We start from the raw sequence: 27,307 nt of genomic DNA, 5'->3' as shown, positions 1-27,307 counted from the left end.
GATCAATCAGTCTGGGACCATCTGTTCTCTATGCCAATGATACTTTCTACTACATACTCCCCACCTGGCCACTTGCCTCCCAAGGCCTTGGAGAGCTTCACCCAGGTGCTCCCTATGGCAGGGATCAGCCAACGACAGTTCCTTGTGCCCTCTTTCCCATCTCATATACAGATTAATTTTGCAGATTCCTCCTCCGAGTTGCCGGCACCAATGGGGTCAACATTTAGCAGGGCAAACCGGAGTTTCCAGCCGCGCTCAGGATTGGTGGGTTAAGTGGATGTGAGCAGAGGGATGCCATTAACCAGGGGTGAGTTCATGAAGATACCATTTGGTGGAGCAGTTTGAACCAATATAGCCAATTTCAAGTCCTGTCTTATGTTCCCGACTGTCTGTCATGGTCAATAAGGAGGAGACCACCTCCTTCATGGAAGCTGTAAAGCATTGTTCTTCCTGTAGCTTTAGGAATCCTACACAGACAAAGGCCGAACTCTAACCCTATTTGCTCATCAATGGGACCCAATCAACTTCAGACGCTAAGAGGAGCTGTGGTGACAGAGCTGCCATCCTGAGGGCGCTTTAGAAACCTAGTGTCAGAAGGCACCAACTACCTGCCCACCGCCTGCCCCCCCCCTACACTGTCGATGACACTGACACACCCTGATCATAGACACAAAGCCAACCAAACACCTAAATAAATAGTAATACACTGCTTGCTCCCGCCTGCAAAATGGCACAGCTTGTTCCTGGCAGGCGCGGTCAGCATCTTCTGCAAGCGCGGTCAGCATCTTCTGCAAGCACGGTCAGCAACTTCTGCAGACCATCATAAACCAGGGTTTAATAGTGGGCCACTTGAGACCAATTAAGAGCATTCAGTCTGAACACATTCTTCACCTTCCCTGCACTTCTCAGGGCCTCGGGACTAATAAGGGACAGCAGCCAAAAAGCAGCGAATGTCCACATTTCCGTATTTTAGAAGGCCGTTGACCGCAAAGCACTCAATGCAGCAGACGGGACATCCCACGCTTTTTGTTAGATGTCCCATAGCCATCCAGTTCTAAATGAGCCCCTTGGTATGTGGATTGCCCCTTTTTTGTGGCACATGAGGTTCCAACTGGTCAGGATCGACAGAACCACTCACCAAAAGGACAGCATAACATGCAAAAAACAACTTTACAAAAAATGGCCGACAAGGTTCATATTTGTGCTTGAAGGATGGCCCATGTTGCCGCCTCACGCTGTCATTAGTTAGAGTTGGGCGAGTAAGTCAAGCATGCTATGGTCGTGACCGGTCAGGAGTAAGACCCTTTCACTGGTATAAGAGGGCCACCTCACGCGGTCATTATTTAGAGTTGGGCGAGTAAGTCAAGCATGCTATTGTCGTGACCGGACAGGAGTAAGACCCTTTCACTGGTATAGGAGGGCCGCCTCACGCTGTTATTATTTAGAGTTGGGCGAGTAAGTCAAACATGCTATGGTCGTGACCGGACAGGAGTAAGCCCCTTTCACTGGTATAAGAGGGCCGCCTCACGCTGTCATTATTTAGAGTTGGGCGAGTAAGTCAAGCATGCTATGGTCGTGACCGGACAGGAGTAAGACCCTTTCACTGGCATAAGAGGCATCTGCTGCCCATGCTTTTGGACCAGGAATGGAGGGTTCCTTTGAGCCTGTACAATCTATCAAGCATTGCAGGACAAACTAGACATCCTACAAAATGGGATCCCTTTCCACCTGCTGAATGCACTAGTTCATGGGCCGAGGCACAAAAATGTACAAATATGTCCCAGAGTGCCTCTCCGCCAGGCAGGAGACCGAGAGGTCTACTGCAGATGCATCCGCAAAGGAAATGCTGCAAACCCGGCAAACTGCGTAGCCCGGGGGTTGCAGCACGCATCGCTCCAGGTTGTGGCGAGTAAGACCATGGAACTTGAGAACTGAAAATGCAGCAATTACCATCTATTTAACTCATAAGGATCATGCGGTTGCCCACCCCGACACTCAAAGCCCACATTTTCATCGACCAAATTCAGAAATGAGAATGCACATGTGTGTGAATTGTTTACATAGGGCAAGATTAGCCCAAAAACAGGGAAGCCCTGTATTGGGTCACAGGCAAGGGTAGAGTCAACAAGTTATTGGCGGGGTGGCTGGTCTTCGAGGTTGACCCTCACTTCCTAGTGATGTATTGTTCTTTAAGGGGGGGTGTAGCCAGCGGTTTCCCCAAACTGGAGCAGAGTCAAGATCTCAAGAGTTAAGATGGATCATTTTTGGACCACGTGGGCATGGTCTCCCCTCTGCGGGGAGGGCAGGACCACGAATGCCGAACAAGGCCACAGGTTGTTCCCTCCCAGAGGGCACAAGGCCTCGACTTTGGCCCACACAAACCTTTGGTTTTCCTTCCGCAGCAAACCAAACCCTGCCTTGAATCCCTACCATCAGGGGGAAGAAGGTAAGCAGAAAGTATAGGACAGTGAGAATGTAGGCGCTTATTAATCTTATATAAAGCATCCCCAGGCATTCCAATATGAATGGGGTGCCATATAAATATTTTACCCAATATTAATAACACTCGGCAGCTGATTTGCTGTCTGCCTTAAGGGGTGACTTCGCTATACAGTAATACCCTTGGATGTGCTAATAAATTCAGATATTTAATATGCAGCGCAATCTGTACAGTCAGCTTTCATTACAAGCAGTGCCCACCGTGAGCGGCGGAGGTGGGCTGCGCGTGTTTAGAGTCGCTTTAGACGAGCAGGTGGGAGGAAGTAATTATGCGAGATTAAAAAACAGTGGAAGCAGCACCACAGATACAGAAATGTTTTAATACTTTGCACAAAGGCGTGCTTCATCGCTTGCTTCAACAACGTCGGCCTGACTAGTGCTGCCTGCAAATCTAATGTAACCCGCGGTGCCGGCTGTGGGAAGAATGTAATTCCTTCAGTCAGGCCTACCGGGATCCTGGCACCAGTAGCAAACATAAGAAGAGCAAACCTGGCTTTACTGTGGGAACTTCCGTCTACAAGGGACTACCCAGAATCCTTCCAAGAAAGTCTGCAGTATCCTGAAACAGGTTCCCTGCATCTCTCAATGCCGGAGACACTTGGATGCTTGCCAGCAGTACCAAACGTAAGAATGGCTAGACTACTCACTCACAATGAACCACCAGATCAACACTGTATCCTCGAGCGGCTTCAACGCCCTCCGCATGCTCCAAAATACTGTCAGATGGATCCCAACTGAATCCAGAAAAACCGTCAGGCACGCACTCATCAACAGCAGACTGGACTATGGCAACGCTCTCTACGCCGCAATCAATAAGAAACTCCTTCGCAAACTCCAGACTGTCCAGAATGCCGCAGCCAGACTGATCCTCGACATCCCCGTCGTAGTCATATCATCCATCACCCAACACCTGCGCGATCTCCACTGGTCAAACTCCGCACCCACGCATACAAGACTCTTCACAACACCAGACCCGCATACCTGAACAGTCGCCTCTCCTTCGACGCACCCAAAAGACACCTACAATCAGCCCAGCTCTCTTTGGCCACCGTCCCTCGTATCAACAATTCGTGAACGGGAGGAAAGTCCTTCGCCTACCTCGCAGTCAAAGTGTGGAACACCCTACCCATCCACCTCAGGCATTTCCCCTCATTGCCCCAGTCCAGGAAGGACCTCAAGACCTGGCTCTTAGGAAAACCCCAGCACAATGCGGAGCCACCCCCCTCTTCTACCTCCTATGACAACACAAGGCAGGAACCAGTTGCAGGTTAAGGAGGAACACCGCCAACATCCTAATGCCCGTGGCGTGCTCTGCACCCTAGAAACTAGAGACCCTCTATGTGCCCATAGGCCTTCTTGCACTGTGGACATCACTAACCTCATCCCTGGTCTAACGATGGGCCGACTTAGTCGCCATTGAACAGCTCCAGGTTTTAAAAAAAATAAAGCGCAGGCAATAGCCTAGAGATCGCTGTGCAAGCTTGATCAAGAACATATTAAAAACATTAAAAATGCAAAAGCAGGGAAAACATTTATTAAAAGAATTATTAGCAAACGGCTCAAAAATGCTCTCCGCACCGGTTTGGAAGGCATTCATTTATTTATAATTGTTAGAGGGTTTTTTTGCCCCAAGGGCTTTACTAAAATTAATAAGTACACAATATTTTATGGAATTACAAGTGCAAGACCATAACAGATACAGAATTAATCAAGGCTGGCAGCCCATTCTGATGCGTTTTGCCTTAGGCAATGTTCAAGAGAATCAGAAAAGACAAAAGAGGAGTGTGGACAGGAAGCTCCTCTCGTCTAAATGCAATTACAGACAAACATTTGCAATGCAATAGGTCTTGCATTTGCCAGAGTCCGAGCTATTAGCATTGTAAATGACAATGTCTTTTATTTATGTTTTGAAACCTGCAAGCGGACGAGGGGCTTACTGTGGTGTACCTGATTTCATATCAGTGACCAGTAGGCTACATGCAGAACTGCAGCAGGTGCTCTAACCTTCTGATCTGTGCTGCTGTGAATAGCTTGTATAACCTGCAAGTTACTCGTATTCCTACAACTTGCTCTCTACTCAAGTGATCGAACCATGATGGACAGCTGTGGTATGCACTGTGCACACAGATTGTAGTGTTTGTATATTTTTAAAGCACCCAAAGGCCTCTAGACGTCAGAGCTCTTTATAGTAAGAACTTTACTCTTCACTCTTTCAAGTGGAGATGCTACAACCTTGTCGATTCACTTTCACTCAGATGTAGATGTGGGCGGGGCACTGAACCACAGACACGTGTCTGGCTCTGGCTTAGCTCGAGGTCTAATTGGAACCTCGAGTCAAAACGAGCCGAGCTTTCACGAGGCTTCAAGCTCCCCCACTGCCTTTTACTGCAACTGGACGTGTGCGGCTCAGAGCTGCCCCTTTGGTCGTTTTGTAGGTGAGCTGATAGTTAAGACCGTGCAAGTGGGAGAGGGGTGTTATGGTGGCGATATTTTTAACAGTCAGACCCAAAGAGGGGCCTTTTTATTCCAAGAAAAGATAATGTGAAAAATCATAAATATTTCCCACTAGAGCATTTCAAAGCACTCGACTGAGCCTGGATAGTCAGCCCATGGGAAACGTGGCTCCACAACTAATGAAAAATGCCAATGCTGCGTTGGTGTGGGCAAGTGCAGACCTCTGCACTACACTTGTACCATATGAAGCCTGTAACTTGTGGCCTCTCCAGGGCCTCTTTAATGTATATCACGAAGGGTGTTGGGCTTTTCCTGAAAGGAGACTCTTTGTTGAGGACAGGTAAACCTGTTTTTTTCTAGACATACTCCTTGCGCGACTTGATTCAACAGGTAATATGTCTTTTTGTTTAAGACAGGGACAGGTCTTCGAAGAATCTTGGATTTAAAATGGAAGTGATGCTTATGTGGTAGCTGAACTGCTCAATGAAAAACAAGGAAACGAGGGATAATCCCGGCGTCCCTGCTCAACCAAAATGTGTGCTCCTAGGCAGTTCCTTTATTTCACTGAGCCCCTTTGCTTCATCATTGAAATACCTCACATCAGAACGTGCGCTGTACAAAAACCTCTGGCACATGGACTGTAGCTTACTTCGTGGCACCATCTCGAATAGCAGCCTCGCCGCACACGGGCTGCAAACGGCAGCTGACTAAGTTGGATTAATGTTTAATTTCGTGTTTAGAAATTTCACTTTGAATAAATGCCGGCAAACTAGGGGACACAAAATAAGTCCACAAAATATAATATATATACACACACACAGAAAAAAGGTATGTGTGTGTGCCTTTAGATACACAGTTTGTGCGTTCCTAAAGTAGAGCGGCAGTTGATTGTCGAATTTCCAAATTTGGAAACTCAGTTTCGCGTCGATTTATGGGACAGACTACTTTCTTGAGTTACACAATGCATTTCCTCAACAAGAACACATATAAAGTATTTATAGGGGGTGTGGTGTTCTGGTTACCTCACAGCAGACTACATTCATAAGCATTTTACATGTAAGCGTTCTCCTTACATCCTCCAGTCTTTTCTCGCACTAGAAACGACCCCCTCGATTGCCCCTAAAAAGACACCCCCTCTTATTTCACACTGCCTTTTCCTCTTGACCTGCAGCCAAGAATGTGCGACAGATATGTGAGAAATGACCAGGTCGATAAAGGCCGCAGCTGGACAAGCAGGCATCGGTTGGGCCCAAACACAATGTTATCAGGCACATTTTCAGCTGATCAGAACAAGGCGTGCGGCCGCTAATGTTAAAGTGCGACATGCTTGCTGCCTTTGTGAAAGTAAAAGCGGGCGAGCAAGAGGAAGCGACAGCAAGCCTCTCAGAGAAGGGGGGCTCGAGCGTGAGGCAAGGACACAACAGATCAGTAGCGGTCCGTGGAGGGAGTTCCATGGGGCGGTGAGACGTGGCGGGGAAATGTAAACACCGGAATATGGATGAACGGAGGCAATACACATTTAAATAAATAAACGAATCCGTTGCGCGTGCTGCATCGCATTTTGTGATGCAGCGCGCGCAACGAAATTAGTTTTATTTATTTAAATGTGTACTTACCTCCGTTCATCCATATTCCGGTGCTTACATTTCCCCACCCTGCCCCTCCCCTCCCCGCCTCACCGGCCCACGGAACTCCCTCCACGGACCGCTACTGCAACAGATGCAGCATGCGCTGCAACGCTAGGCGAGTGGGCGGGGCCTAAGGGAGACAGGGCGGTCACCAACCCCACTTCCAAAGAAACCGGACACAAAACCAACGACCATAGATCTCACCAAGGCGAGCGAAACCTAAAAAAGAAAGCTATTGGAGGGGAAGTATGGCAGCTGTGGAGCAGGAAATTAACATATTGAAGAGTAACAAACACAAACAATGTGCCTACTAGAACAGTGAAGATGGAGTGTGGCCAGATAATGGCCATGCTTAAAACAAAACAAAGAGAAAAAGAGTGTGGAACTGGAGATCATAGGCACCGGCAATTAAAGAAATGTCTTAGGAATGATTTGGGGGGAAAAATAAAGGCAAGCCAAGAATTACAGGAGAGAAAGAATGATTTGAAGGCGAGAAGTGAAAAGAGGGAAGCAAGAATACTGAAATTTTACGACCAAAACTAAGTGCTCATTTACACCCTAACAAAATAGCTGCAGCTTGGGACATTCCCACAGGGTACTGAATGCATGGTGCTCTCGGCAGCAAAACCTTGCCGGCCTGACCAGTTAATCACAAACCCTAACCTAACCTAGAACAATTCTGTATTGTGTGGTGTGCACCATGCATATTGACCACAGAATATCGATGGAGCAACATTTTCTTCACCTAACTTCACATATACACACACACAAACATACATTGACAACATCCAGTGATTGAGTGTTTTCTAAATGTTTGTGTTAAAAGTATGTAATAAATAAATATATATAAATATATATATATTGCCACAAAAGTTGAATTAGTATACGTTGTGTACTACTGAGCGATTCCTTTTTTCACATATTTATGAAAGTCACTGTGTGTATCCATGTGTGAGTGGCTGTATGGGTGTCTGAGTAGCTGTGTGGGTAACTTACTGACTGTGTGAATGGCTGTATTGGTGAGTGAGTATGCCAGTGGCTGTATGGGTGGGCGTGTCAGTGGCTGTATGGGTGAATGAGTGGGTGTCAGAATGGCTGTATGAGTGAGTGACTGGGTGTGTAAGTGGCTGTATAGTGAGTGAGTAGCTGTTTGAGTGAATGGTTAAGTGAGTTGGTGTGTGAGTGGCTGTATGGGAGTGGCAGTGTATGTGAGATTGGCTGTATGGGTGAGTGAGGGGCTGTGTGAATGGGTATTTAAGAGGTTGGGTGAGTGAGTGCGTGAGTGGTTGTATGGGTGAGTGGCTCTGTAGAGAGGCTGTATGGGTGAGTGAGTGGGTGTGTGAGTGATCTATGGATATGAGAGTGGTTGTGTAAGTGTTTGTATGGGTCTGTGAATGGGTATGCGAGTGCTTGTGTGGGTGTGGCGTAGGCGTATGAGAGGTTGTATTGGGGTGTGGGTGGGTGTGTGAGTGGTTCTATGGATGAGGTCATCAGTGATGTCTACAGTGATGTCACTGACCATATGAGTGATGTAATATGGGAGGTCATAAGCAATACATGGGGGGGCGTTAGTTATAGTTAGCTCATAACTAGAACTGCTGAATTTCACTGGTTTTGCAGAAGTGAAATCGGAACCCAACTAGAACGTCCCTGTAACCTTTGTTTTTTCCAGTGAATTTTTACGTTTAAAAAAAAATCTATTTGCCAACTATAGCGCCCCTGTAACCTTCATTTTTTACAGGGAATTTTTACATTTAAAAAAAAAATCTATTTGCTAACTATATAATGTCCCTGTAACCTTTGTTTTTTTAAGTGAATTTGTAAGGGTTTGTTTTCAAATTTTATTTCCTAACTGTAACCACTAACCTTCGACACCAAGTTTGTGAGTGAGAGCATGAGAGTCTCAGTGGGTGTATGAGTGTCTAAGTAGATTTGTAAGTGGGTCTGAGAGAGTATGAGTGGTGCTGTAAGTGGGTGTGTGAGTGTCTGCTCCATTTGGCAGAGTTTTACCACTCCACACTTCAGTTGAAATATGGAGTTCAGCAAAAACTCAGTCAGCGGAATGAGTTTCTCGGTGCGTTTACCCCTAGACTTCATCCCCTACCCAGTACTGTGCCAGTGGTTGAGAAAGGGGGTGGGGCCTCTAATGAGGTGTGAGCAATCCCGCTGTGGGGGACTAACTTCTGGGTGTTATTTAGACTCGGAAGGGGGTGGGGGGGGGGGGGGGGGGGTGTTGGTCCCCAAGGCACAATGTCAGGAGAGGGCCCTGTGTAACCCCGCCTTTAAATTTTGTATGAGCCAGTAGAGAAGCGTGGGAGACCGCGCAGGGTTTTTTTTCTCGTTTTTTTTTTTAAGCGAGAGCCGTAGATCCAGTGTGACTCCTGTCAAAAATGCTTTTTTGCCCCAGGCAGAGTCCCAAGATGACAGCCAACACTCCTTGGTTGAAGTGTTAGCAGCCAATCACATTTCAGCACAAGGACTGTCGGATCCATGGAGGATCCGCGTCCTTATATATACACAATTGTTTTCCATTTCTCATAAACTACTGAATGGATTTACACCAAATAACAAAGAGGATTCTCTTTGGACCAAGATCTACCTTTCTGCCAAATTTGGTGTAATTCCGTTCAGCAGTTCAGGCTGTAGTCACGTCTAAAAATAGCTATGGAAATTAACATTGGAAAAACACTTTTTTTTACCCCCCCTTTTCTCAGCCCCTGCTCGACAGATCGCCCCAAAACCTCCCATGCGCAAGTCAAAAAAAGCTTTTCGTATGGAAACATGGTCCCAACTATAACTACCTACTGGTGACCGCGTTGTACATCCATCTTCAAGGTGCGTAGATGTGGAGTTAGTAATAGTATATCTATACTTCCCTATATGCACTTATATTTCAATGTGTTCTCCCTATATTCTGCCCTCAATATTCTTGCACCATGATATCCTGGGGGTCCAAGTATGTATGTATGTGTTATTGGTATAGTACGAACCTAGACAAAAGTCAGTACAGAGTCTAAAACTCACCTTCATTGCTTCCTTCCCCTCAGGTGAATCCGATCTTCCATGCATTCTCAAGGGCATCTGGACTTTATTGACACCACCATCCGGTTGATCAGGGCTTCCTCCCTTTCTGTATCTTTAATGTTATCTGGCCTTGATTGCCACCTTCCTCAACCTCATCAGGGCCTGCCCTCATTTTTTAATCTTCAAGGGTGCCTGTATCCTTCTCCTCTTTGCCCACAAGACACCAGGGACATTCAGGTATAACACTGGCCAGGGTTTTATTTATGATTGCGATAGCATGTTTGGCTATGTGTCCATCTTTTTAACTTCTATGGCTAAGAATTCCAGTAGGCCAGCTCCCACCACCATGTTCTCCCAGCCAGACAGCACAACGAGGTACTTTGAAGATTCGGTCCCAGTCAACTCATACCCGCTCTGGAACCTTCGGAGCGCAACAGCGTGTTTCCTGGATGTTAGTAAGTGTGTTGGTGGTGGTCTATTTTCCCTCGAAGTCTACTTAACCCCTTCCCCGCTCATGACGGAGCCGCTCCGTCATGAGCCACGGTTGCCATGTGCTCATGACGGAGCGGTTCCGTCATGTCACGGCCGTTGGCGGCCGCTCCGCCTACGCGGCGCTGTTTCCCCGCCTGTGCAGGGGGACAACGCAACTGGGCGGAGTCATGACGGAACCGCTCCGTCATGAGCACAGCTCAACCGTGGCTCATGACGGAGTGGCTCCGTCATGAGCACAGCGCCACCGCGCTGCCCCCCCGCACCCCCCAGCGCCGCGGCGGAATTCCCGCCGCAGCGAAGGGGTTAAAGCATTGCAAACTCACTGAGGAACTGGCCTAATGTTATGTTTCAACTTGAGGGCAATGATGACTTGCACCAAGGTTACCCATCCAGATCGCGATGAGTGCTGAAAGGTTCTTCAGTCTTTGAATGAAATCATTAGGCCATTCCCTTTCCATCCAGGACTGCACAAGGCACCGCAGTCTCACCCAACTAGGGACTGTTCACTGACCACATTTCCTATCTCAAATACCTTAATAAGTGGCCTTTATTTCTGCTTTCTTACAGCCCAGTTTCCAATCATTTTGTCCCCAGTTGTTTCTTGGGCACTACAGTAAGTTAAACTCTATGAAAGATGCCCTGGTGGCCTTACGCTCTCTACTGTAGCGTCCTCCCCCAGCCCGGGAGCATGCAAAATGACCATGCCACACAAGGAGCTCTGGATAGTATATCTTTATTCCTCCACATACAAACACCCACTGCACGCTCATTACATCATAACCGTTAACCACACCCTACCACCTCCCAGCAAACTACGTAACTTCTTGTTCAGTCTGCTCAGAACCGCAAGGGGCCTAGCACACAGTCTCATGACACTACATCTGCCCCCTTTGTAAATAAAAAGTACAAACATCAGATTTCTTCAATAAGGTGTTGAGGCACTCGCACTAGTCAGCCAGATCGATTGGTACGAGATGGTTGAGATGCACTCTGATTTTGCACCGATAGGACAGTTTCTGATGCTTGAACTGGACTGTCGGGAGAGTTCGCCTCATTCATGATTGGATGACCAGACAACCATGGACGTAGGTGCTTAAAGTGTGACGAGTCCCGTGTGATGGTCTTTCTGGGACTCTGCACCATCACCATATGTCTTTTGCACGTCACAACCCTTAAAGGATCGACAGCAAAAGGAGTGTCTGTTTTGCGCTTCCGTTTCTACTTGACCACGCCCAGTTACCTTAATCGAAAGCGGTTTCCTGCGCTTGTCGACGGCGATCAGCATATGTTTTCATATGGCACTTCCGAGAAGTGTTTGTGACACAAACCTTATCAGCATTCAACGATCAGCCTACTGTCCACTGAGGCAGTTTGGTTCAGATAGCTCTCCCAAGGTGGGACTGAGGGCTTGACACAGGACCTGGTTAAATGAATTCCCTCTATCGATTCACGTTGAAGTACCCGTTTGAGGGTACCGATGAATCGTTCCACAACACCATCAGGTTGGGGGCCACAGAGGTGTGCTCTTTTGATACTTGACATTTAGTCTGTCCAAAAATTCCTTGAATTCTTTGCTACTGAACAGCTGGCCATTGCAAGATTTGAGAATGGCAGGGCTACCCCACACTGCAAGAATGTCATCCAGCCACTCGACCTTGTCATAGGTAGTCGATGATAACTCCTTTACTAAAGGAAAACATGAATACTTATTGAAGACTACCATGAGATGATGTCAGTCTTCTAAAGGCCTAAAAAGAAATAACAACAGTTCGCTCCCAAGCATGTATTCGGAAGGTTCAACATTGTCAATGGGTGCAGCGTCACTTTGGGAGAAAGGCAGTTGCAAAGATGCCACTCTTAGTTCCCTCACCACTGGCTTATCTAGGCATGGGAACCACACTCGGTCTCTTAGGGCTCTTTTGGTGGCTACAATGCCAAAATGTCCTTCATGGGTCAGTTCAATGACTTGCTGTCTTAGGCTCTCAGGTATGACAAATCGGGAGCCTCTCAATACAACACCTTCCTTGGTAATGGACAGCTCATCCTGTACATTTTTGAATTTTTGAAATTCAACTTGGTCAGCAAAAGGTCAAGCATAATCTAACCCGACTGAGTTGAAATGATGTCTTTGAGGACAAGCATGTTCTTATCAGCATTAGTAGCAACAATGATCTGTCCAATGGATAGGGCTGCTGGCGTGCTGAACATCATAATGAATGTCATGTATTCCTCAGCCATTTTGGATGTTGAACTCTGCAGCTGTAACGGTACTCGTGTAAAGTAATCAACATGGTTCGGATCTTCACCTGGCTTGTGTACAACTGCATGGTCATATTCTTGCGCTTGCAATCCCCACCTCTCGGCTTTCGGTTTTCCAAAAATGAGCAGCCTTGGTGGTCTGTAACGATAGTGAAACATTTTCTGTATAGAAACACATGAAAATGTTTGCAGGCTCACACTACAGCCAGACTCTCCTTTGCGAGCTGAGAAAGCATGTTCTGTGTCAGGCAGCCTTGGACTGGCATAGGGCCCAATGCGTCTCTGAGCATTCAGATGTCCATTAAATTAAGCAAGGATTTCCACCCCAGCCTCGCATATTTTCAATCACATGCTTGATTCTTTTGAAGCTTTGATCACATTCAGCAGATCAGTGGAAAGGAACATCTCATTTTGTCAAGTCTCTCAATGGGGCACTTACCGCAGCAGTCACAAATGTACGTTGAGCAATAACTGGCCATGCCTAAGCGGTGATGACGCTGACGAGCCTTTAAAAGATCAACTTGAGGACGATCGATATGGTCTGGTTTCCATCTGTCATAACTGATGTCCCTTTTTGGCTTTGTAGGCGTAGTGAGAATGATCCTGGATCTTTCTGGCGTCCATTTTCTCTTCTCACTGTGAAGCATTTGCTTTCTTTTTCGCTTTGCAAGCCATTATGAAATGGTTTTCTTTACCGCAACCTTTCCACGTCTGTCCTATGGCTGGACATTTGCCTTAATGGGGTAATGAAAACCCACACCAAAAACACAGCTTTTTCTAGTTTAGCGGCGTCGACTTGAATGCATCTACCTTGTGCTCGCTTTTCAAGACCAACACTGATTCACTTTTCATTGTTCCAACTTCCTTAAAAGCCGCTTGTCGATCCGCTCTTGTCCCAACCCTTGCAGCCATTAGTACGTTCTCTAAGCTGAGTGTCTCTCAACAGGTCTTCTGAAAGAGTCTGAAAGACAGCCGAATGACTCAGACATATAGCTTCTTCATCATTAAATTCACTAAACTTGCCGTATTCGATAAGCACATCAAGTCTCTCAACAAACTCATCCACTGTATCACCAGCTTATGTCGGGCTTGATTGAAAATGCACCTTTCATAGTTGACATTCACCGTTGGATTGAACTTGGCTTCTAAAGCTTCCTTGGTACGATAATGCATCACTCAGATTTTCTTCAGCACTTCTTTCACTCCATCATCGGCAAGATTCTTTAAATATTTAATGATTTTCTTATTATCTACTTCTATTGCATCTATGAAGTCATCGAACTTCTTGATCCATACAGTGCACCTGGCGCCAATATTCTGCTTCTTGGCGGTGTGGAATGGGGGTGGTCGTTTGAGAAACACAACTGCATCGTATTTTGTACTCTTTTCTACTGCATTTGAGAGCATATGCTGTTCAGACAGCTTTTGCTGTGCACCTGAATCTGCAGCTTTCTGTAAGCACTGGCCTTGTGCTTGGGCCGCCATGCCCGTTCGGAGGTCGTATGGCACTTCCTTCCTCCTTGACTACGAGTACGTTTTCTATTTTTCGCCCTTGGTTGTATTTGCTGTAGTCTTCCTTCTTAATGGTGGGTGACGGTTCCGTCTCTCGCCCTTCATCAGGTTGCATTTAGCTTTTGCATCGTACTTGGTTGAAGCGGCCTTAAGCGTTTCGCTTTGTAATGATGATGGATCTGTGTTATGATGTGGCACAATAGCTCGTCTTTTGGCCTTATCAGTGGGTTTCTGGCGAGCTTCTCGATTGCGCTCCTACGCACGGCCTTCAACTTCTTTGAGGGATGTATATGAGCTGGAACGGTGCTTCTATTCCACACATGCCAACTTCGAACTACTTCTCATCAATTTGGGCACACGTGGCATGCAAAAGCAGTTTGCTGTAGCTTTGCAAACTCTCAGGAAGAGCAGTCTTGTTTCTTCGGGCACAGACCCCCAACTCATCATCAGTTGTAGCGTCCTCCCAATTCTGGAGCACGCAAAATTAATTCACCACACACGGAGCTCTGGGTTGTATGTCTTTATTCCTCCGTATACAATCCCACACTGCACTCCCATTATGTCACAACCGTTAATAACCACACCCTAACACCTCCCAGCAAGTTACGTGATTCCTTGTTAAGTGCACCCAGAACTGCAAGGGTCCTAGTGCGACACTAAATCTACCACATCTGTCAAACGCCCATCAGCAAGCATAATAATTACAAACCAGAGAATAAAGTTCTATGATCGTGATGTTGAAACACGGGACCCCTCCAAATAAAGATTTTGTTTCTGGTGTGAGACCTCAGCCATAAACAACATGTTCGGAAACAACTAATGACAAGGTTGTGGTGTCAAGCTAGTTCAGCATGTTGACACAGACACTCATGAACTTACTTAAGACACGGAGGGGTTGTGGCCCATCTTGTTCTACATCTATGCCTTACTTGTCACCTGTAGAGCTTCTCAACAAATTACTCACTCAGCTCTCTATTATCTGTGGCCTTCTATTCAGAGAAGGAACCATGGTCCTTACTTTTGTTCAGAGAACTCTGCCTATGAAAAGGACTGTGTCCACCTCGCTTTATTTGCACCCTGTCTGTGATACAACGAATTACTTAAGGAGTTAAACCTTTACCCAGTGCCCTCAGAGACCCCCTCAATGCGCTGAAAAGAGATTCATTTTTAGGTCTCGCCTGACCCAGCGCATGCGCTGGTCTGGCGAGACTTATTGAGGGGGCTCCAAAAAGTGCTACCAGGCCAGCCTAGAGCTACAGTGCATGTGCGCGGGCGTGCGCGCTGCGCTTTACCGCGATTACCTTCACGGCCGCTTTGATGTTTGATCGGGATCGCGATCACTTTCACTTTCGCAGCCGCTTGGCATAGCCAATAGGTCTCGCTTTTGGGACCTTATAAGTATTTAGTTATGCAACTGTTGCATGGCTTAACACTTACAAGGTCCCAAAGGCGAGACCTATTGGCTATGCCAATGCTTGTTTAAAGTGCATGTAAACTGACAGGGATGTTGAAATAAGTAAAACAGTTTGCTGAGCAGTGGGTAAAGCATTAAGCATTCACTGAAATGCTGAGAGTGGACAGCCAATCACATTGCTTCTAATGCAGTCTGTAACTAACAGTAAAGGGCCACAGCTAAAACTTACAACTAAGTGTCCAGAGAGGGAAAAGGGCTATCATTTGGTGTTAGCATTATGTACACATTCAAAAATGCAATCTTTTTGCTCTCAGCTTAGGGCTTTAATTGCCATTAGTCGCCTGCCTTGCAGGCCTGAATCTAAGGCAAGGAGCCAGGCAGGCAGCCAGGCACCGAGATTTATTGCAAGGCTTCTGAGGGCGGTGGGCTCCTGAACACTGCACCGCACGTGCCCTGAACACCGCGCGCCCATTCTAATTATCTGCGCACTATTCAGAGGTTATCTATAATTTATACTCTGCGCCTGCTGCCTGCGGGCTATGCTAGAATACAGTGTATATTAGAAACGTGTCACCTTAAAGAACACACATTATTTTTTCAATACGATTGCCTTTCATGCAAGAAGAAAGGCTGCGCGAGAAGCTCAAGCAAGAATGATTGCGCCTAAAAACAGATAAATATATATACACACACACACACACACACAGACACATTCAGGAAAACGGAAGTAAAGAGCGTGCCCACCAGGATGAGAAGCAGCTCGTCCAGGTAGCAGGAAATGACGTTCTCGTCTTCGTAAAGGGCCCAGCTGCGCTGCTGTGCGTCATCTTTATGGCGCGCCAAGTCTGCGAAGATCACCTCTAGGCGCTGTTCATCGTGGCACACGTGTCCAGAAGGCAACTCCAAGCTGAGATCCTGTTAAGAAAGAAGCATAAGGCGCATGAATTTTAGAAGGTCTGGGACTCTGTGGTTTTCTGCAAAGCGATACGAGACATCCCTCTGTTAAACATTAACCAATATAACAGGAGTGTCCAACCTAGGTCCGCGAGGGCCAGCTACAGGCCAGGGCAGGTTTTCTAACACCCATGTGATTAAACCTTCCAATACAATTAATCTTAATAGGATTGATTAACATAGTCTATGCCTGTTATTCATATTTAGCAGAGATCCGGCCCTCCTGGACTTCTGCTGGACACCCAGCTTCAAAAGTGCAGGTCTGTTAGCAATCTTACTGGCGAAACTAAAATACTATACCTGAAGCTCCTGACAACAAGGTTACAACTAAGGGAGTAAGTGTGACACGTCACAAGAATGCAATGAGTACGACCCTCTCCCCATCACATTTAGAATTGTTTACAAATGCACATGCTGCAGATAAAACATGCGAACAGGCACATTAATTAAGAATTGTCAAGTTTACTTTTTTTACCACATTTCAAACCGAAGACACTAGTACAGCCAGGAGGAGAAGGGGGCGGAGGCTGGCCTGGCTGCTTCGGTGCTCGCAAAAGCCCTACCCGGATAGATTACTCCGAGATGGTTTCATCACATACTTCATAAACATGTCCCGGTGACGAGGGAGATAGTTTTATCCAGGGCACAAGTCCTAAACAAGCATTTGCAATGCAATAGGTCTTGCATTACTGATAGTTTGAGGTATTGGCATTGCAAATAATGCAACGCCAATAGCTCATACTTTCAGTAACGCGAGACCTAGTGCATTGCAAATGGTTGCGTAGTGAGCCAGGAACCAGCAATGTACGACTCCGTGCAGTACCGCAAGCTGCTCCTAGAGGTCTCTAGTAAGCAAGGCACCAGCACTGCATGTCTAGGTGCAGTACCGCAAGCTGCTCCTGGAGGTCCCTAGTGAGCAAGAGACCAGCACTGCTTGTCTAGGTGCAGTACCACACGCTGCTCCTAGAGGTCCCTAGTGAGCAGCATAAACTTTTGGTCCCATATGGTACTGCACCCTGCAGAAGAGATCGTAAATTCACCCACCCATAATTCACTGCATGCAAGACAGTACCACGAGTACATTCAAATAGCTATGTCCATATATACAATTAGTAGCTTTGAAATGTGACAAAAGAAATATTATATTAATTCCGGATTAGGTTGTACTCTTTGTGGAGCTGATGAAGGGAAATTTATAGAAGGTACGATATAAATGTGAGATGTGCTAGCGAGTAAAGTAACCACAGCCAACCTAGTTTAGGACCAAGTGAGTGTCCTGTCTGAAGGCCTTTAAGAAAATAGTGCCTTGAGGCTGTAATTAAATATCTACTTTCTGCAGGAATGCGGGATTCCGTACGCCCAGTCGTACAGCCAGCTTGAACGGCAGTGGACACACGGGCCAGCTTTCTGGTCTGGAGGGAACCATTGCAAATCATCTGGAGAGGCCATTCTAATCAAGGGGAGGCAGTTCACCGTGGACAAGGCCACCGAGCAGGTCAACGGCAGAGTGCTGGTCGTGGACAGCTCGTGGGCTGGTGAGCCCGTTAGGCTCATCAATGTCTATGCCCCCCCCCAGAGAAGAATGAGCGACTCGAAATGTTCAGGGTGCTCAGGATGCAACTCGTGACCTCCAGAACCATTCTGATGGGTGGTGATTTCAACTGCATAGTAGAGCTGGATGGACGCAGTGGGTCTGGCTCTGCAGGGACGGATGTGACGTCCAGGCTGTTGTTGGAGATGGTAGGTGAGGCGTCCCGCCAAGATGCCATCGGGAGCATGGGACCGAACGCCAGGAATTTTTCCTGGAGTAGGCCGGACAGATCCGTGCGTTCACGGATCGACTTCCTATTCACCTCCCCAACAGTAAAGCCTGGGCGAAGCTCCATGGTCGCCGTCCACTTCTCTGACCACAGAGCAGTCAGTTTCGAGGGGGAACTTACAGGGTAGTTCCCCGCTGGACCAGGATCGTGGAAACTGAACTGCTCTTTGTCGGAAAACGAGGAGTTAGTGGCGAACCTCAAAACCGCGTACATAAAGTGGAGGGACATAAAGGACCTCTTTCACTCTGCCAGCGAGTGGTGGGAATGGGTGAAGGACAGGTTCCGAAGCTTCTTCCAGGATGCAAGCAGAGCTGCTACACGGGAAAAGAAGAGGACGTTCAGGAAACTGCAGAGCAAACAGCAGCAACTGTACGAACTCGAGCTCAGGGGATGGGACGTGGGTGACGACTTGGAGGAAACCCGAAAAGGGCTCACAGAGCACTTTAGGGAAGAATCCAAGAAAATCATCTTCCGGACCAGAACCGAGAACCTAGAGAAGGACGAGAAATGCAACTCGTTCTTCTTCAAGAAACTTCACTCGACCCACACACCGCTGGTTGAGCTTCGGGACTCGGAGGGCAACCTCCAAGGTGAGAAAGAGGAAGTCATGAAAGTCGTAACAGACTTTTATGGCAAACTCTACTCACCGAAGTTGTCAGAGAGAGACCAGGCAGATAGTTTCCTAGAGGGCATCTCAAAGACACTGGGTCCAGAAGAGAGAGGGAAACGCGCCCTTCACCCTGGAAGAGCTGCACTTGGCCGCCACAACCTCCAAGAGAGGTAAGACACCCGGGAATGACGGTCTCCCAGTGGAACTTTATGTCGAACTGTGGGACCTGATCGGGCCGGACTTGCTGGACCTCTACGAGGAAGTGGTGGGCAAGGGCAGTATGCCGCAATCCCTGCGTGAGGGTATGATAACACTCCTGTACAAACAGATGGGAGAAAGAGAAGACCTCAAGAACTGGAGGCCCATCTCTCTCCTCAATGTGGACTACAAGATTCTCGCAAAGGTCATGGCCAACCGCCTAAAGAAAGTGATAGCGAAGATAGTCCACCCTGACCAGTCCTGTGGGATAACGAGTCGGCAAATCGCGGACAGCCTGGCCCTGGTCCGGGACACGATCGAGTACGTGAAGGTCCGCAAGGTCCCGACGGCCTTGGTCAGCCTGGACCAGGAAAAGGCGTTCAACCGCGTTTCACATGAGTTCATGGACCGGACACTCAGAGCTCTGGGACTGGGTGACTTCTTCTGTGACGTGGTGAAAACAATGTATAGAGACATCTCCAGCACAGCATTGGTAAATGGCTGGAGAACTCACCCGTTCCCCGTCCTGTCAGGGGTGAGGCAGGGCTGCCCGCTCTACCCACTTCTGTTCATCTGCGTGATCAAACTCCTCGCCGAACGCATCCGGCAGAACAGGAACATCAGAGGAGTGAAGGCACCAGGGAGCGGAGGACGAGGAGAAGTGAAGTGCTCCCTCTACATGGACGACATCTCAGTATTCTGCGCAGACGAACTGTTTGTGAAAGAGCTGGAGAGGACTTGTATCGAGATTGGGGAAAGCGTCTGGTGCAAAGATCAACAGCGCCAAGTCAGAAACCCTGCACTTCGGACACTGGACCCCCACCCGAGACCCACTGCCATTCCCCATCAAGCGGGACTTCCTGAAGATCCTTGGAGTCTGGTTCGGCGGAGACAGTGCAGCAGAGAAGACCTGGGAGGAAAGACTGGCAAAGACAAGGCAGAAGCTGGGACTCTGGAGCCTCCGGAAGCTGACGATCGAAGGGAAGTCTTTGGTCCTGCAGAACGAGACCCTGCCAGTGCTCCAGTACATCGCTCAAGTATGGCCAGTGCAGACCAGAATGGCCAAGGCCATCACGAGAATGATCTTCCACTTCATCTGGAGCTCGAAGATGGACAGAGTGAAGAGGGCGGTGATGTTCAAGACCCACGAAAAGGGAGGCAAAGGAGTGCCAGACATCGCCACCATCCTGAGGGGGGCCTTCGGGTGCCACTGCGTGAGGAACACCCTGAGGACCAACTATGAGTCACGCCGGCTTTCTGATGGCACGCTTCTTCCTGTTGCCAACGTGGAGGCGACTCGGATGTGTAGAGTGGGTGAGCGCCGTACCGTACAACTGGGAGACCCCATGGTTCTACAAGGAAGTGGAGAAATTTGTGAGAGAGTATGGCTTGGTGGCAGTCAGCCACGTCATGTGGACTCCAAAACTTCTCCAACGCCAGATACGGGCAAGAGACAACAGTGAGCCGATCGGCACCCTCCCCTCAGCCACAGCAGACCACGTGTGGGGTAACGTTGCATTCAAGCGCCTGACGAACCAGCACAAGGACATCGCCTGGATGGCCATCCAAGGAGGACTTCCCGTGAGAGCCTTCATGCACGCAAGAGGAATCAACCGATACAAGTCCTACCCGAGAGGGTGCACCGTGGACGAGACGACATACCATCTCTTCTGGGAGTGCACTTATGCGCAGGACCTACTGAAGGCCCTAGGCACGGAGCTTAGGGCCTGGATACCTACAACCTGCAGCACTGCTGACTCTGATGTATGGACTGTTCCCAGGGACACATGCACTAGGGGACCTCCAGGGTTGCTGGAGGCTCCTGTGCTGCTTTAAAGAGTCTTTTGTTTTCCAGAAACCGCCTGGTAGTAGGGAAAAAGGAGACATCGACCCTGGTATGCCGTAAGATGATCCACAGCCTCCTGCGCGACTACACAGCACTGGACGGATCAGATGGAGTCAGAGACGACGAAACCCGAGGACCCAAATGGGTCCCCTTGTACCCTTACACGGGGTGGGGGGCCTGGAAGGCTCAGGCAACGACGGCAACGACAGCGGACCCAGAAGGGGTCCCCGAACCCTTAACTGGATAGGGGGCCCTGGTGGGGCCACTAAACTGTTTCTTTTCTTTCTTCCATTCAATCCAGGAACCAGTTTGGCGACGGGTGAGAGGAGAGGGGGCGGGGGATGAAGACAGGTGGAGTAAATGTAATAATTTACTGTATGTATTTGACTAACGTGACCTTTTTCCTTCACAGGTTAAAGGTCAATGGGATAGCTTGCGCACTTGTTGCCAAGTTTGCTACCAACGACTGACGAATAAATAGGGTGTTGTTGAAGATGACGATTGATGTATCTGAACCAGAAACGACGCCCTGACAAGGTTAAAAAAAAAAAAGTGCCTTAGGCTGTAATTCAACCTAAGGCGTAACACCACATGTAACAGGGGGTGTCCTCATGGGAGTTTACAATAGCAGGAAAAGGCGGTACTAAGGAGGGGCTACTAAGCCTAATGACCAATGAAAAGCCACCATTTACAAAGGACAGGATCCAATTAAAAAGATGGGCGGAAAGTAAGCGGAGCTTTATGCCCATATCCTGAATACAGCATGTCTCAAATAGACCACGCAAGCACTGCCTTGGCAAGACCTAAAAACAGAAGTGGGGGGGACTAACCAAGTTAGCTAGTATGAAAGGGACATCACAGTATGTGGCATTGCACGTGGTCTCACAAGAAGTGGCATCAGATATTTGGACCTCACACATATGTTTAGCAGATCTATCAGGAGTACACCTAAGCGCATTATGAGATTTAACACATGAGATTTGTGTTGGGGCTTGTGTCAAAAAAGTGGCGCAGCCCCAACGCAAAATCTGGGCACCAACCACAGCTTTTTGGGTGTTTTTTTTTTTTTAACCCCGCCACAAAGAAATGGGCAACAAGGAGATACATGGCAGTATATCTATTCTGCTTAATTGGTTGCAAAGTCTGCATTTTAAAATATCGTATGGGGTTAAGGCATGTGCTGCAGAGATCTTTGTGTGTCCAATAAATTTCAGGGAAGAATAATAATATTGGTAGGATAACTCTGGAGATTAATGCATTTGCTGGAGAGATACGAGTTTTGCCTAGTCCTAGTTTTAAATCAAAATAGCATAGAGGGTTAATGTGCCACCTGCTAAGCACATCATGTAACATGCAGATGACAGATTTTTATTTTATGTAGATAAGTGAGTTACTGCTTTTAACACAGAGACTTTAGTTACTTGCAGTTCATAGACTGGAATCCTTCTAAAATACCACAGGGAGCTATGAAGGACATGAGACTTTACACCATGTAAGCATCACTTTCTTGTATAACACATCTTGTACATTGAACATATGTTTTATTGTCAATGTATATTGTTTACATGTGATATAAAGTGCTCAAACACCCAACGTTGGGATGAGTAGCGCTATAAAATAAATAAAATAGTGATATTTAAATTCTTAAGTGTAAATACTGGGAATCCAGGGGTGTGGAATTCAATAACATATCTACTTGTGCATGGGGCAGGTTGCTTCATAAATCTATTTGTACTGTAACAAAATCCACTTGTCCCTTTGGTGCCATGTAGTGCGGCGATAAATTATGGAAGCAATCTCATTATATAAGAGCTCTGATATAGCCTCTCTGATTATGCCACGGCTCATACCATAGTAGTGTTTGAATATTTGCAATCCCCTTATATTGCTACGTTTCTACAGATCTACATACTGGGAGATCTACATACTATGAGAGACGCACCTTGATGTAGTAAGAGAGTGTATGGGTGTGTGAATGTGCTATTATGTTGTTGTTTTTACTTTTAATTGAATTAGAGCTCTAAACATGCTCTATACTTTCATCTCTTCTCCAGAGTTTGACCACAGGGGTCTTTCCTCCACTCTCCTCCCATGGGGCGTGTAGGACACAACCTAAGGGTAAGAATGCGAGACGATTATCACATTGTACATTCTCATTTGTGTGTTCACAGTTGCAATGACACGTGTCACACACAATATAGCCACCAAAATACTGTGCATGTGGTTACAAATGTTCTCTTTATGACCGATTCTCTTGATGGTTTTTTAGGTCTCGCCTGACCCAGCGCATGCGCTGCTCTGGCGAGACATTTTGTGAGGGTTCCAAAAAGTGCTACCAGGCCAGCCTAGACCTACAGTGCATGTACGCGGCCGCACGGCCTTGAAGTTTTTATCCTCCTACTTAAAATATGGATTTTTGGACTGTCTTTGCATGATGGGCTCAGATAGAGTTGGTTACTGGTGCCAGGATGCCCTTTTGGGAATCATTCGCTTTTCAAGTACACAAAATAAATAAAGAATACCTTTGACACCAGATGCCAAATAGGGCTAACAGAAATATTTTTTGGCATGGAACCGTGTATCACTGCTCTCTACATCACATTATTGGAAGAAAACCCAGGTTTTGCCGATTTCAGCTTTCTTCTTATTGGTGGATTATGGTATCAAGGTAGATGCAAATGAACCCTTTGGAACAGCAGGATTTTTGATCCAAAAAAAAAAAAAGGCATAAACTTTTCCTCCTGCCCCCAAAATACCACGGGAAAGGCGAGTGTCAACCCGCATTTGTTTCCTGTCTAACAAATGAGCAGTGCCCTCTAGGCCCCTGTGACGTCATCTCTCCTCTCGATCCCCGGTTATTTGCTTGAACAGTTAAAATCGCTACACCAATTCTCTATGGAAAACGTCACCAACTGGTTGAGCCTCGCATTAAAACTCGAGTTTAAAATGTAATCAATATATTTTGCAAATCTACCTTTCATTTTTTTCGAATAGTTTTTATCAGGGCTTTAAGTGGACCGGGTCTCAGCGGTGCTGAGCACCGGCAGTTTTTTAAAGGAGGCCTCGAAACGGGTCACTATCGGGCTCAGTTTTGTGCCCTGGCCCAGGCGGTCCGTTTTTTCCAGCACTGCAGTGACAGCAGGCACATGGATGTGTGCTGCTCACACTGCTTACTTTTTAGCTCTTGCCTGACCCAGCGCATGTGCTGGTCTGGCGAGACATTTTGTGAGGGCTCCAAAAAGTGCTACCAGACCAGCCTAGACCTACAGTGCATGTGCGCGGGCGCGCGCGTCGCGCTTTACCGCGATTACTTACACTTTTGCGGCCACACGGCCGCTTTGATGTTTGATCGCGATCACTTTCGCGGCCGCTTTGATGTTCTCCGTGAGGCTTCAATAGATTGCAGCAGTTAAAACAAGCATTGGCATAGCCAATAGGTCTTGCTTTTGGGACCTTATAAGTGTCTAGTTATGCAACTGTTGCATGGCTAAACACTTATAAGGTCCCAAAGGCGAGACCTATTGGCTATGCCAAGGCTTGTCTATGTCTCTTTCCACTTCTGTTTCAAAGGCTTGTTGAAAGTCCTCCCCAGGTTGAGTATGAAAAATGTAATGCCACCAAGTGGTAGTTTCATACTATTGCTTTGGTAAGAACGGATCCCTTTTCTTTTTAGTCCTGATGAATGCCGCGGAACCTTTGGGCCAAGTAGGCAGAAACAGGTCGCCCACAATAATCACTACGGTGAGGGGGCACTAATGTCCCCATGTGCGCCGTTTTTGCAACTTTTTAGTACCATATAGCTACTTCCCCTATTAAATGTAATTTGGTAACTGTATTGGTAGTTAACTTCACTCACTTTCCCAGGCCCTCACTTAGATTTAGAAGTGCCTCTCGGTCTCCAGGTGAAGGTCTGCCCTCTACCAAAACGAGTTTCTAGAGGGCGAGGACTGCCGATGATGAAGCATGGCACCTGGTGGTGTGTGAGGACAGTCCTTCACTTTTTGTGCGATGCCAGCATTCTCGATTAACACTTAAGAGAGTTTTTTCGGTCATGACCTTAGGAGCAGCTTCTATTGTGTACTCATATTAGGTTGGAGGCTGGCTTGCTCCTAGTGCCCCCGCGCCTCTAGTTCACTCCCCTAGGACTCCCCTGGGGTTAGTGTGATTTACAAAAACCATGCCAAAACAAGTAACACATTGACAGAACTAAAAAGCTGACCACCAATTTCACACCTACTGGCTTTGCCAATGTTTGTTTATTTTTGTTTCCCATAATCTTATTGAAACTGGTTACACTGATTTTCCATTATGAATATCTTTGGGAAATACTAGCATGCATCAACACGTTACTAAATGATGTTGCAAAAAATGTTACCTGAAATTTTACAGTAGTTTCCTGCTTTTTTATTTATCAATATTTTATTTTGAAAACAAAGAATCATCAATCTTGCTTTCAAGCTTCTGCAAATATTTGCAGGAAATCAGAGCATTCTGGAAGCATTATACATAGCCTCATATTGCTAAACTTTGAAAACGTGTGTACACATTTTTATACTGGCACCACTGTCAGTAATGCAGTCTGAGCTTACAACATTTACTTAGAGCGCTCACTCTAATAATTAAGGCTTTCAATGAATGAACCATAAATACAAGTTTGAACAACATTAACATATGGGCATAGATATTACCTTAACTGCAGACAGTGCCCTCCCCATAGCCATAATGTGGTACTGCAAACTGGCAGCCAAAGGGTTTGTGCTGCAGGGGGTTGAGCCTACTTGTCCCAAGAACATAATGCACGTGAAAACTTGTTGCCCTTGACCACAAACAATATGTCCTGTGCATCGGGCTATAGGAATTCCACATCCCTGCCCTGGGACAGACCAACACATCTGACATTCTTACGGTGCATGCATTTCTCTTATACAGGGACTGAACAAAGTCAAAAGCATGCCTGTGAAGTTATAGGAAGCGATGGGCCATTGATTCTGCTCTATTGCAACTGAATCCAAGTGTGAGGCACCAGACCCCGCCCAGCCACTATACAGGAACACAGGGAGGCCTGATAACCCCTTAACTTATCTTTGGCTAACCTGGAGGTGAAAATAAAAAGCCCTCTCCTTGCCCTCACATTGTTACAGGGAAGGGAAAGCAGACTATGTGCAAGCGCCACTAAAGATGTCCCAGTGCCTGAAAATTACCCTGGGACAAGTTCACCATATTTCTGTGGGGCCCTATATCTTGTCAGGGTGGACCTCAACAGCGTGTCCCCCTGGCTTGTGCCCTGGTTTTACCCATCAGCATGTTTAAAGCACTGAGCTTGTGAAATGGGAAAAAACATGTAAACGCTATGTCCCAAGTATGGGAAGGGGGACTTTTTTTAAGGCACAGTTTCGGATCCGGCTTTCAGGTTATGCTTGACCACATAAGTCGTACGATATTTTTCAAAAAGTTACTTACCTGTAACGGTACTTTCAAGGGCAGGTATCTCCTACCTGTGCCCCTACTGACTACACCTGAGCTGGGGTGTCTTCTCTTACAGCTGAACCTTTACTTCAAGGCACGTTTCATGGACGTCCAAGCAGCATACATGCAACAAACCAGCACATATGTCTGAGCCTCATCTACACTGCTACTATACAGTGCATAAGAGTATCCTATAGTTAATATGCAGTGTACTAGTGTGCATTCTATAGTGAATATACTGTGCAGAATAGTGTATTCTATAGTCAATACACAGTACATAAGTTGGTATTCTATAGTCAATATACAGTGCAGAATAGTGTATTCTATAGTTTATATACAGTGCATAAGAGTATCCTATAGTTATTATACAGTGCACTAGTGTGCATTCTATAGTGAATATACAGTGTAGAATAGTGTATTCTATAGTTAATATACAGTTCAGTAGTGGGTATTCTATGGGTAATATACGATGCATAAGAGTATTCCATACTTACTATACAGTGTACTAGTGTGCATTCTATAGTGAATATACAGTGCAGAATAGTGTATTCTATAGTTAATATACAGTTCAGTAGTGAGTATTGTATGGTTAATATACAGTGCATAAGAGTATTCCATACTTACTATACAGTGTACTAGTGTGCATTCTATAGTGAATATACAGTGCAGAATAGTGTATTCTATAGTTAATATACAGTTCAGTAGTGGGTATTGTATGGTTAATATACAGAGCATAAGAGTATTCCATACTTACTATACAGTGTACTAGTGTGCATTCTATAGTGAATATACAGTGCAGTAGTGGGTATTCTATATTTAATGTACAGTGAACTAGTGTGTATTCTATAGTCAATATACAGTGCAAAAGTGTGTATTCTATAGTGAATATACAGTGCAGAAGTGTGTATTCTGTGGTGAATATATACAGTGCAGAAGTGTGTATTCTGTGGTGAATATATACAGTGCAGAAGTGTGTTTCCAGTGGTAAATATATACAGTGCAGAAGTGTGTATTCTATAGTCAAAATACAGGGCAGAAGTGTGTATTCTATAGTGAATATACAGTGCAAAAGTGGGGTTGCTCTACTTAATATACAGTGCATAAGTTGGTATTCTATCGTCAATATACTGT

At 46.6% G+C, this 27,307-nt stretch overlaps 1 protein-coding gene across 3 annotated transcripts in view; it reads right to left on the bottom strand.

The window, feature by feature from the left end:
- Positions 1–27,307, bottom strand: part of NCKIPSD (NCK interacting protein with SH3 domain) — a 333,056-nt gene that overhangs the window by 159,834 nt on the left and 145,915 nt on the right. For all 3 annotated transcript variants that reach the window (XM_085624362.1, XM_085624363.1, XM_085624364.1), the window contains exon 6: positions 16,027–16,197. In XM_085624362.1, coding sequence (XP_085480488.1) covers positions 16,027–16,197 — 171 coding nt within the window. The remainder of the gene's footprint in view (positions 1–16,026; positions 16,198–27,307) is intronic.

Source organism: Triturus cristatus, chromosome 9, assembly GCF_964204655.1.
Source record: "Triturus cristatus chromosome 9, aTriCri1.1, whole genome shotgun sequence".
Classification (NCBI taxonomy): domain Eukaryota; kingdom Metazoa; phylum Chordata; class Amphibia; order Caudata; family Salamandridae; genus Triturus; species Triturus cristatus.
Note: the sequence above shows the minus strand (reverse complement) of the source record. Positions and strands in the feature narration are given on the sequence as shown.